At 54.4% G+C, this 12,257-nt stretch overlaps 1 protein-coding gene across 2 annotated transcripts in view; it reads left to right on the top strand.

Annotated features, from left to right (window-relative positions):
• SGSM1 (small G protein signaling modulator 1) overlaps positions 1-12,257 on the top strand; it is a 31,776-nt gene that overhangs the window by 16,635 nt on the left and 2,884 nt on the right. Inside the window, exons 10-20 of one of the 2 annotated variants that reach the window (XM_041488620.1) lie at positions 1,102-1,169; positions 1,559-1,722; positions 2,117-2,246; positions 4,583-4,721; positions 4,991-5,055; positions 5,395-5,540; positions 6,734-6,862; positions 7,404-7,586; positions 9,259-9,330; positions 9,816-10,397; positions 11,072-11,196. In XM_041488620.1, the coding sequence (XP_041344554.1) occupies positions 1,102-1,169; positions 1,559-1,722; positions 2,117-2,246; positions 4,583-4,721; positions 4,991-5,055; positions 5,395-5,540; positions 6,734-6,862; positions 7,404-7,586; positions 9,259-9,330; positions 9,816-10,397; positions 11,072-11,196 (1,803 nt within the window). The remainder of the gene's footprint in view (positions 1-1,101; positions 1,170-1,558; positions 1,723-2,116; positions 2,247-4,582; positions 4,722-4,990; positions 5,056-5,394; positions 5,541-6,733; positions 6,863-7,403; positions 7,587-9,258; positions 9,331-9,815; positions 10,398-11,071; positions 11,197-12,257) is intronic. The other variant, XM_041488621.1, reaches the window with a different exon arrangement.

The following is a 12,257-nucleotide window of genomic DNA, read 5'->3' as shown; positions in this document are numbered from 1 at the left end:
TCTCCTGGCTCCAGGAAGGTGGGAGTGTTTAGGACACTGATGCTTTGACCTAGAGATCCTCATCAAAACTTGGTCTCAGTTTCATTCATTGTCAGTTGTAGTTTTTTGTTTACCTGTGTACTTTTCATCTCCCCTTTCTTGGCCCCTGGGCCGTTCAGTTCTGCCTGGTACCCTCCCCTAAAATCTGTTTTCATCTCTACACTCCTTTTCTGAGTTCTTGCCTTGGGCATCAGCCTAAGCTCTAAAAATTCCCAGTGTCAAGACGTGACCAAGGAAGAGAGGAGGCAGATGGCACAGTAAGTATGACTGTACAAGGAGTCACTCTTGCACACCTTCCTGTCCTTCACGAGCTGATTTTAATGTTATTTAAGCACTATTTTTACAAAGCGGCAGATGCTGCTGCTGCTCAGAATCTGGAGATTTGCTTTGTTGCAAAGAAGTGGGATGTGATTGAGTGCTGACACCCTTGGACAGCAGTGCTGGGCTCTCCACAGGAATGAAACCCTGCCTCTCTGCTCTGTGTGGTGGCCACCAGCTCTCCAGCATGTTCTAGATCTGCTCAGACACCTTGAGATGCCTGTGCTGAGACAGTTCTTGAACAGAAGCAGCTGAGACCAAATCTGTTGTGAGCTCTGAAAAAAACCCACAAATTGTGAGGGTTTATTTCCCCTCCCTGGGGCAGAGCAGCAGCACATTTCCTCATTTCTCACTGCACTTTTCCTTGGGGCTCCAGGGCTGCTCCTGAAGGATTCTTGGGGTGCTCAGAGGAGAGTGCTCAGCTCTGCAGGGCTCCAGTCCCTCCCTGCAGTTGTCAGCATCCATGGACACATTTCCTGTGCCTGGGAACAGTGTGAGGGCAGAGAAACCACCCAGGGCAGGTGGGACAGGACTGGCCCTGGCTGAGCTGAGGTGGCAGGGACAGTTCCTGGCTCTGGAGGCATGTTGTCACTCATCAGGCTGGCATCACTGCTCTGGGATCTCATCCTTTCTGTGGCTTTGGCTGCTGCCAGGGGATGAGGAGCAGAGTTTGGAGCTGCTGTGAGCAGCAGCAGAGCCTCTCACACCCTTGAGGCTCACAGCTTCCCTGTCCCTCTGTTCCAGCGTGTACTGGGACTATGCCATGACCATTCGCCTGGAGGAGATCGTGTACCTGCACTGTCACCAGCAGGGTAAGGCCACAGCTGGGGCTGCTGGGGACTGTGACACCTGGCTCTTGATCCCTTACCTCTGGGACACAGAGGATCCCTTTACTCTGGGACACTGCTTCGGCTCCAGGGCAGTTCCCCAGAGTTCTGGGTGGTCACTATGATTTAAGTGCTTCTAGAAAAGTCTTCCCCCAGCTCCTGGCTGTGGTGCTTGGCTGGGAGTGCTGCCTGCAGAGCAGGGCTCTGATTTCCAGGGGGGTGATCCCAGCAAGCCTTTTCCAGGGCCTGTCTTATCATGGACTTAGAGAAGAATCCACACAAGGAAGAAAGTCCTTATTTTCCATTCCCTGAGCTTTCCTGCCTGTGCTGTCTCCCTCACTGATGGCTGTGTCTGCTCTCCCTGTTGCCAGCAGTAGACAGTGGTGGCACGGTTGTCCTGGTGAGCCAGGATGGCATCCAGAGGCCACCTCTGCGCTTCCCCCGTGGAGGACACTTGCTGCAGTTCCTGTCCTGCCTGGAGAATGGCCTCCTGCCCCACGGGCAGCTGGATCCACCCCTCTGGTCACAGCGGGGAAAGGTGGGTGCCTGTTCCTGCTGGGGTTCCCCTGTGGACCCTCTGCCTGGCATTAGCGGCTGCTGTGTTTTAAATCATCCCCTCCCCAAATTAATAAATTCAATTAATTAATATTAAAATGTGGTGGGTGGGTTTAGCTCATGGCCTTGCCCAGCTAAACAGACCCTTCTGGAAAGCTGGGGGGTGCTGTGGGAGGGCTGCCCATGAGGGTTTGGCTCTTTGGGCTGCACCTACCCTGTGTCCAGCAGGAGTAGGGACTCACCTGCCCCTGGAAACTTGATCCAGGGGCTGCTCCAGCCCAGGGAGTGTGTAGACATGGCAAAGCAGGTGGAGCAGGAGCTTGGGAAGGGCGTGGTTGGACACGGGTGGCTCGTGAAGGGCAGGTTGTGCTCCCCAGGGAAAGGTGTTCCCCAAACTGAAGAAGCGAAGCCCCCAGGGCTCCTCCGAGTCCGCGTCCGACAAGGAAGATGACGAAGCCACGGATTATGTCTTCAGGATCATCTACCCCGGGACACAGACAGAGTTTGGTGAGTGCAGGGCAGCCTTTGGGGGGCTTGGAGGAGCTGGGACACAGCGCTGGTGGGCACGGGGCAAACCAGGAAGTGGTTCCAGGGGAGGGGCTCTGCTTGTGCCAGTGCTGCCCGATTGAAATGTCATCATTCCTCCCTGGGAGGGTGGCAGGCCCTGGCACAGAGAACAGCCAGATGTGGCTGCACCATCCCTGGAAGGCTCCAAGGCCAGGCTGGACGGGGCTTGGAAAAACCTGGGATCAAGGAAGGTGTTCCTGCCCATGGCAAGGGGTGGAAATAAATGATCTCTAAATTTCCTTCCAACCCAATCATTCAATGATTCTATCTTTTGTTTTTGTGTTGGTTTTTGTCGGTTTTGTTTTGTTTTTGGTTTTTGTTTTTGTTTTAACTTCCACTTGGTACTGAGTCCTTTGTTTCTGCAGCTGCACAACAGCATTAATGGTCAGCAAAACCCCCTCTTAATAATACCCACATAATATCAGTAAAAAGGTTCACTTTGGTCACTTGAGGGCCACCTTCTGCCATCACAAGCCCCCAGGGATGATTCTTCTCTTGCTGCCCCCAGGCTGCACTAAATCCAGTGATGTTCCTTCAGTGTGGCTCCTGCAGCACGAAGGGGAGGTGTCAGCACCCTGCCCTGGGTGCTGCCAGGCTGCACCCACTGCCTTCAGTCCCTAACTGGAGGGAGGGGATGCTGCTGGATTCTCCAAAGCAGAAATGCCTCTTCGTGTCTGGTGGTGAATGACCTGAACCTGGCTGAAATGTCTGTACATATCTCCTCGCTCTTCTGTGAGGTGCCAAGAACTGTTTTCTGACCTCTGGGGACATCATAGGTGACTTCAGAAGGGGGAGAGAATGAGTTTTAGATGGAAGACTTGTGGAGTGTTTTTTAAAAAAGCTCTGAAATTGGATGGGAACCTTTTTCCTACATTTTGGAGGCTATGAGGGAGAAATTACATCCGCTGTGACTCCTCCATAACGTCAGTTGAGATTATACTTGGTTCTCCCTGCCTTCAGCTGACTAACACAATTCAGTGAGTCAGATAAAAACCTGATTGGAGCTAAAACAGCAGATAGAGATGTGCCTTTCTGTGGCTGCCTTTTGATCTACCCCTTAAAATTCCATGCTGGGGGCCACATTTTCTGGGAAATTAATTGCTGCCACCTCCTCAGCTGGCATCATCACAGCCTGTGCTGTTCCTGTTGCACCTCCTCAGCCAGGGGTGGAACTGCATCATTCTCTCTTCTCCACAGATTCTTCCTTTCTCCCCTTTCACTGGTGCCTTTGTCCTCTCTCTGTGTCTCTAGTTGCCATTAATGGTGCTTTTCACCCATTCCTTGCACCTGTGACTGCTGGGAGAGGGAAGATCATGAAGATTCCAGCTGGAAGCAAGATGGTGGTGATCCCCAAATGGTGTCTGAGTCTCCCTGGCAGATCCCGAGCTCTCCGTGCCGCTCTGGGCCCCTCTTGGCATCAGTGTAATGAGCTGTTGGTTGGGTCTGGTGCTCAGCTCACCTGTGTTGTCACTTGAGAGCTCCTGCAGAGCTGTCCCCGTCACCACTGACTGTCACTCCCTCAGTGGGAGGGGAAGAGACTTCTGTGGGAATAATTCGGTATTTTTCCTGCCAATGTCATTTATTCCTTATCACAAGCAGGGAGAGCCAGGGAGACCAAGGGAGAGTGAGGACACCTTTGCCCAGCCAGAAGATGAAATTTCTACCACAATTTAATTTCCAAGGAGGAGTAAAAAGGATTATTCCTCATGGCCTGGGCTGTGTGTAGGTGGTACCTGAGCAGGACCCGAGGCCTTTGCAGCAGCACTTTGAGTTTAAGCAGGGATTAACAAGTGACAACATGCAGAGCTCCTGCTGTCCCTCTCAACCTCTTTGTCCAAGTCTTCATCTCCTGTCTTGTGATTTGGGTGCTCCCTTCTTTCCCTGAACTTTGGATGGGATCCTTTGAGGGATGGACCTTTTCCCTTCCAGTAATCCACTCTTCCTGGGGCAGCAGCTGATTTCAATCCTGTTTTCCCTCTGGAGCCTCTGCATTGGGTGTTGGGTTTCTGCCTTGGTCAGCACAAAGCAGTTTAAGATCAGCTTTCTGAATTAGCTGGTTAATTAGCAATGGTTCTCTCTCATCAGTGCTCTTTGTTCCCCTTCCTTTCTCCTGAGCTCGCCAGTGCTGTGATTCCCTGTGGTGGCTCCTGCTTGGTTGCTGGAACCTCCTTGGCAAGAGCGGGATGCTGCATTTGCCAATGAAAGCTCTCTCTGTAGCTCCCTGACTGCAGGGCAGTGCCAGGCTGTAGCTGATGCTCCTCTCTGCCCTCCTGCAGTGCCCCAGGACCTGATGGACACTCCAGGGGCTGTCCTGCCCCCCATGTGGCAGCCCAGCACCCGCAAATCCTCCTGCTCCTCCTGCTCCCAGAGCGGCTCCTCCGACGGGGGCCCGGCCAACGGCTGCAGCCACGAGAGGTACGAGGGCACACGGGCACAGCAGAGCCAGGGCTCAGTGCCCAGGAGCCATGGCAGGGTCACTGGGATGTGGCTGAGGTGAGGCTTGTCCCTGCATCCTGGCACATGTCTGCTGCTCCAAGCCTGGCAGCAGGAATTGCTGCTCTGAACCCGGGCAGCATCACTAGTGAATCTCTGCAGGCAAAGCTGGATCAGTGGGATCAAAGCCAGGCTGAGGGGATGCACAGGAGCAGCTTCTCCCCTCACATCCTGTGTGTTTCTGTTGGCAGAGCTCCGCTGAAGCTGCTGTGTGACAACATGAAGTACCAGATCCTGTCCCGGGCCTTCTATGGATGTGAGTACTTGTCACCCCGCTGCTGCCCTGGGATGTGTGACAGGATAAGGGATGAGGTCCTGAGATCCTGGGCTGGGAGTGGTGCTGGGGGAGCTGGGACCAGCCTGCTGCACGTGCTCAGGGTGGGGAGCAAACAGCTGGGCTCTGACTGTCAGCCTTGAGCCCTGTGAGCAGCAGAACTGGGGGTACAAGATAAGGGATTTGTCCCGGGAGACTCCCTGCTCCAAGAGCTGGATGTGGCTGCAGGGAGTCTCCCCCAGGAGACCAGAGCTTTCTCCCGCTCTTCATCCTCGTGTTTCCCAGAGTTCCCCAGCTGAAGGTGTGGTGTTCCTGCTGCAGGGTTGGCCTACTGCAGACACCTGTCCACGGTGAGGACCCACCTGTCGGCGCTGGTGAACCACAACATCGTGTCCCCTGATGTCCCCTGCAGCGCCAGCGCGGGGCTCACCGTGGACATCTGGCACAGATACCTGCAGGACAGCTCGGTAGGGCCATGCCCTGGGGACACACCAGCTCTGCCGGGCTCGGGGAGCCCAGGGCAGTGTCACTGGAGTGGGTGTAGCACAGGGAGGTGGTGAAACATGTCAAGAAGTTCCTCAAGGAGGGAAGTCAGCCAGGCTGTCCCAGGCTGCATGGAGCCTGAGGCTCCTAATCCTTGGCATGTGAGAGCTGAGGGGTGAGCACTGCTCTTCTTCAAGTGCTTCTGCTCAGACCCTACCTGCAGCAGTGTCTGTCACCCGGGTCCCGCTGTCCTGAATGGGGTGCTGACGTGCTGCCAGCTCAGGGGCACAGCAGTGGTACTTTGGTGACTTTGTGGGCCACTCTTTGGTGTGGAGAGCCAAAATGGCCACCCACAGCAGCCTCTGGCTCTGCTTAATCCCAGGCAGGGGTCTGAGGGATCACGTGAGAACTGAGGGGTGAGCACTGCTCTTCTTCAAGTGCTTCTGCTCAGAGCCTGCCTCCAGCAGTGTCTGTTACCCTGGTCCTGCTGTCCTGAATGGGGTCCTGATGTGCTGCCAGCTCAGGGGCACAGCAGTGGTGCTTTGGTGACTTTGTGGGCCACTTTTGGTGTGGAGAGCCAAAATGTCCATCCACAGCAGCCTCTGGCTCTGCTTAAGCCCAGGCAGGGGTCTGAGGGATCACAGGCAGTGAGGCTGGGGGCTCTCTAACACGGAGACTAGACAGAGTTAAAGAATAAAGTAGGTATTTATTAAAAGGCCTCAATGGGTCCACCTTGGGCAGCACAAGAGCCCAGCCAGGGCTACACCCAAGATGAACCAAAATGGTCATGAAATGCATGACCAGTTACAGGGTCTCTCACTTCTCAAGTTCTGTTCCATTTGCATGTTGGAGCTAATTGTCCAATTACAACTTTAGCCCATGAAGCCCTATCCTTGTTTTTCTCTCTTCAATCTATGTTTTTTATGCTCTTGGGCCTAAGATTTGGATCATTTGTCCTTGGTCTCCAAGGAATTGTTTTGTCTCCCTACTCTGTAAAGAGAGCTTGCCATCCTCTCATATGAAGCTCAGAACTGCCCACCAAAGCAGCAAAGAATATGAAAAATATAAAAGCTAAAACCTGAGGCATCAGCTGTGGTGCTGATGGGTGGCACAGCCAGGCTGGGGACACCTGTACCACCTGGCTGTGTCTGTGCCCTGACCCAGGCTCTTCCCACAGAGTTATGAGGACCAGGAGCTGCTGCGGCTGATCTACTACGGCGGGATCCAGCACGAGATCAGGAAGGCTGTGTGGCCCTTCCTGCTGGGCCATTACCAGTTTGGGATGACAGAGGCAGAGAGGAAGGAGGTTGGTGAGGGTGTGCTGCCAGCTCAGCAGCTTGGTGTGCTCACTGGTGTGCTCTGGTCCTGCCCAGTAGCAGAGGACTGTTAGCTCCATGGGGGATGGTTTGAAGTAGGGGTGAGGAGGAAGAACATGTTCCTGGCACTTAAGGGGCTGTGAAGCATGACATTGGGCTTCCTGACTCCGTTTTCCAGCATGGAAGAAGCCTCAGCACACCCCTGTGAGCCCACTGGGCCTCCTGTCCACTCTGGACTGGGCTGTAGGTAGGAGTGGGGCAAACCCTTGGGTCAGCAGGAATTGGCAGGGCCAAGCTTGTCACTGACCTGTGCAACTCCTCGTGTTCAGTGCCTTGTGCACCTTGGGAGGGCAGGGAGGAGATGGATGGGTGTTTTTCCATCCAAATTTTGGCCACGTTTTGTGCAGGGTAAGCGTGGCTGTGTGCTGCGAATTCACACAAATGTGCACCGCCCTGCGTGGGGCACAGCTGGGGCTGGTTTGGGGCTCTCCAGGGACAGCCATTGCCAGCCCCTGTCCCCCTGTGTCCCAGGCTGATGAGCAGACCCGGGCGTGCTACGAGCACACCATGGCAGAGTGGCTGGGCTGCGAGGCCATCGTCCGGCAGCGCGAGAAGGAGTCCCACGCCGCAGCCCTGGCCAAGTGCTCCTCAGGGGCCAGTCTGGACTCCCACATCCAGAGGATGATGCACAGGGACTCGACCATCAGCAACGAGGTGAGGGCTTGGGCAGTGCCCACCCAGAGTCCCTGTGAGGTGCAGACACAGGTCCTGCCCAGCCTCCTCCCCTGACCTGTGCCCACCTGTGTGTCTTGTTGCTCGCTGTGTTCTGTGGAAGTGAAATATTCATTACCTGATGCACTCCTGGGGCAGGCTTAGCTCCATGGAAGATGGTTTGAGGTAGGGGTGAGGAGGAAGAGTATGTGCCTGGCACTAAGGGGCTGTGAAGCAGGGCTTCCTAGCTCCCTTTTCCAGCATGGAAGAAGCCTCAGCACACCCTCAGTACACTGTGTCATCCATGGGGACACTCAGCACCTTGGGTACTGGCTTTTAGTAATGCAGTGAGGAATGAGATCCACAGCCCAAACCAAAGGGTGTGGAGGGAAAAGTCTGTGAAAGGAAAGGCAGTCCTGGGAACAGAGTCCAGGGAGTGTTTCCATGAGAGTTTTGTACTTGGAGGAGAAGAGCCCAGCATGGCAGAGCATTCCCTGACCTCAGGCTGCTGGCCCAGAGGGGAGGGGAGCACTGGAGATTTGATCTGCTTCCCTCTGGGAAGTTTATGTGGGTGCTTTGGGAAAGAGATGAGCTCAGCCCCAGTCCTGCAGGCTACGTGTGTGCCCAGAGAGGGAGAGATGCAGGGAAGGCAGGTCTGAGCCAGGGGCAGGGTGGAACTGGATGATGCAGCTCTCAGAGGTGCTGCTCCATTGGCCGAAGCCCTGGGAATTATTCCTATCCCCTCAGCATCTCCACCGAGGCTCTTCCTTTGGACCCACGTGTGGGAAGGGAGCTGGCAGAGTGAACACATGCAAAGTTCCCCCCTTTTCCCATCTCAACCTGAAATTTCCTGTTTTAAGTGCTCCCATGGTAATGGAGGAAAACTGTCGCGCTTCCTTTCCCCACCAGAGCCCTGCCCAGCAAACACCCACAATACAAGGGTGGGGACAACTGCTGTTCTGAATGTGCTGTATTTTCTTAAAATCCTATTGTTTGTGTGTGATGTCATGGCCATGCTCTGCACCTCTGCTCAGTTAATAGGGAGGACTTGCTCTCATTGTGGGCTGGTTGTTCAGAAGGACCCCACAGAGCCAGGCTGGTCCCTCCAAAACCCAGCCCTTCCCTCTGTGCTTCAGCTGGAAGCCAGAACAGGGTGCTCATGACTTTGAGAGGAGCTGTTTCCACCGAGTCTGGCTTAAAACATCAATATTTGTCCTTGAAGAAAAGGAAAAAAGCATGAATATGCTTGGAGGGACTGTTTTATAGCCTGACTTCATCGTTTATGTAAACGGAGCTGGGCTGAGCTGCATTGCTGCCAAATTAGGACAGAGATTTGTAGAAATTCGCACTCCAGGGAGGCAGCGTGACCTCCATGCAGGCCAGAGGAAAGCAGCTCCTTCAGACCAAACACACAGCACTTGAACAAGTGCATTGACCTGACAAAACTTTGGCTTTGTCACCTCCCCAGCAGTGTCAGGGGCTGAGGCAGGACACTGTGCTGGGTGATGCAGCACCATGGATGTGACAGGAAAATCATGGGTCAGATATTTACTGGATGCATTTTCTGCTTGTTCTTCACCTGCAGAAGTGCCACCTCTGCTTGAGTTCCCTCTCCCTGACCCCTTTGCTTTTCTTTTCTTTTGCTTCTCACTGCCCTTTTCCCTGTCCCCTGCAGTCCTCGCAGAGCTGCAGCTCTGGCCGGCAGAACCACGCCCGGCTGCAGAGTGACTCCAGCTCCAGCACCCAGGTAAGTACCTTCTCCCTCCATTCCTTGTCCCCATGGCTCTGCTTTCCTTGGGCTGACCCCTCACCACAACCACAGTCATTTCTGGTGATTTCTGACCTGTGTAAATGAGTCCCCAGCCTGCTTTGGAGCCGCTAATGTCAGATCTGTGCTCTGCTTGGGGTGTTCAGTGTTCACCTGCCAGCTCTGCCTGTGGCCTCACACCTGAAGGTCCATGGCTGCTCCCTCTGTTCATGCCCTGGTGTTTAACACCTCTTGAAATTTCTGCCCAGTATATAATGCCAAGCAAAGAAAAGTCCTTTGGAGCAGCGGTTTGTGGGCTTGGAGTTGTGCAAATGACCAAGCACTGACTCAGATCCAGGCAGAAGAAGCTAAAGGGGGATTTTCCTCCCTCTCCACTGCTGGGAACTTGGGCACTATGAGTACACAGCTTTTGGGGATGTAGTGCCCATGTTCCCAACATTTGCTGAATGCTTCCCACTTTGCAGGTGTTTGAATCTGTGGATGAGGTGGAACAGACTGAAGGAGATTCTCAGTTGGAAGATGGCAAACAAAGCAAGATCCCCAATGGGACAGTCCCCAACGGCACGTGTTCCCCTGATTCTGGGCACCCCTCTTCCCAAAACTTCTCCATCACATCGGGGTTCTCAGAACGCAGCTTCAGCAATGAGGACAGTGCCCTGGAAACCACCAAATCCTCATCCAGCTCCCAGGGAAAGGCTGCTGGCTCCGACCTGCCAGCCCCACCAGACATGGACAGTGTCCAGCAGGAGAAGCTGCAGGGCCAAGACAGCCTGGAAGGCGAATTTCCCACTGGTGGAAGCGTGGATTTTGTCCCCATGGGTGAGGGCTCGGCGGGTCTCCTGCGTGACAGTGACACTGTGGCCCTGACTGTGGTGGAGAGCTGGGCAGACAGCGAGGCTGAGAAGCAGAGCCTGGTGGAGAGTGAGGACAACCTCTCTGAGGAGCCAGAGATGGAGAGTCTGTACCCACAGCTGGACTCTCTGACTGTGACTGATCTGACCAGCAGTGAACCAGCTGCTCTCTCCTCCACGGGTGTCACCTACTCTGTAAGTACAGACCTGGCATGGCGGGGTTCCTTCCTGGCTCCCTTCAGGACCACAGAGCAGTTGGGGTGGGAAGGGCCCTCTGGAGATCATCCCCTGCCAAGGGAGGGTCACCTGGGGTAGATGACACAGGAATGTGTCCAGGTGGGTTTGGGATGTCTCCAGAGAGAGACATTCCATGCACTTCCTGGGCACTGTTCCAGGGCTCTGCCACCCTGCATGGGAAGAAGTTTTTCCTCATGTTGTTGTGTTTCAGTTTATGGCCATTGCTCCTTGTCCTGTCACTTGGTACGCCCGACAAGAGTCTGGCACTCTTCTTTTGGCACATGATTTGAGATGTTTGTATGGATTTATGAGATTTCCTCTCAGTCTTCTCCAGACTGACCAGGCCCAACTCCTGCAGCGTCTCCTCATCAGAGAGATACTTCAGACCCCAAATAATCTCTCTGGCAGCTCCTTGTCTTTCTTGAGCTGTGGAGCCCAGAACTGAGCACCACACTCCAGATGTGCCTCACTGGGGCTGAGTGGAGGGGCAGGATTTACCTGCATTTACCCTGTCCTGATCCTGCAGTTGGGTGCAGAGCGACACCCAAGCTCTGGCCTGTCTCTCCACTGCCCTTGCAGCTCTCTCCCTGCTTTTCTAGAAAACAAATCAACTGTGCTCTTGTTTTGGGCAGCCAGAGCTGCTGGACATGTACACGGTGAACCTGCACCGCATCGAGAAGGATGTGCAGCGCTGTGACCGCAACTACTGGTACTTCACCCCCGCCAACCTGGAGAAGCTCCGCAACGTCATGTGCAGGTGGGGGCTGTGGGGGCCTTCCTGGGATTCACCTGCAGGCTGGAGCCTCAAACTGTGGTGTGGTTATGGAGTTTTGCTCCTTGCCTTCCTCCCCTCATCACCCAGCATTGGGGCTGCAGCTCCGAGGATGTGGCTGTTCCCAGACCGAGGTGTCCGGCTGTCTTTCCCCATCACTGCTGTGTCCTGGGGTTTTGGCCAAGGCAGGGGCTCCCTGGGCTGCCCAGGAACCAGTGCAGCCCACCTGCTTCCTGCAGCATTCCTGGCAAATGTTTTAATGAGGATCAGCCCACAGAGCTGTGGTGCTAATGAGAAAGTGCCTGAAGCACTGGAATGGTTTGTGCCTGCCCAAAATCCCAGGAGAGAGCCAGACCTGGGTGCATTTCTGAGTCCTTGTGACTCAGAGCTTGCTAGTGACACTCACACGCTCAGACCAGCTCCAGCTCAACCGCTGCTTCACAGGCAGCAAAGGCTGAAATATTGTTACTCATCTTGCAAACATGAGGAGAAGCTGCTTTTCCATCAGTGCTGTCACCTCACCCGACAGCCAGAGCTGGAGATCTCTGCTGAGATTAGACCTTCAGCACAGCACATTTTGGAAAACCAGTGGGCAGGATGGAAAAGATCCTTCCCTTGTGCCAGCAGCAGATCTGAGTCCTCTCCGAACACATTTTGCCTTGCTACCAAAAAAGGGAAGATATCCCTGCAGGGCTGGGTGCTTCCTGGGACACTGGGAATGGGAAGGGGAGGCAGGCAGTGTCTGCAGAGAGAACCAAGGGGATGAATGGAGGGAGAAGGATGAGAATGAGAGATGAACAAGTTCTGTGTCTCTGTCCTTTAACCAATGACCCCACTGTGCTGTGCTTTGCCATTTTGCTTTTCCCTGTGCTGATGTGCCCTGCACAGCTGTGGCACAGCCCTGGATTGACCCTGGATGTGGCCATGGCAGGGTGTTGATCCAGGACTGTGCCATGCATGCCTTACCTGGGAGGCACCAGAAGAATTTAATCATTTACAGCATAGGGATAACAGTATGTACAGGTGTGATTTACCCCAGCATCCTG

Source organism: Pyrgilauda ruficollis, unplaced genomic scaffold, assembly GCF_017590135.1.
Source record: "Pyrgilauda ruficollis isolate IOZ18807 unplaced genomic scaffold, ASM1759013v1 scaffold9, whole genome shotgun sequence".
Lineage (NCBI taxonomy): Eukaryota > Metazoa > Chordata > Aves > Passeriformes > Passeridae > Pyrgilauda > Pyrgilauda ruficollis.
Note: the sequence above shows the minus strand (reverse complement) of the source record. Positions and strands in the feature narration are given on the sequence as shown.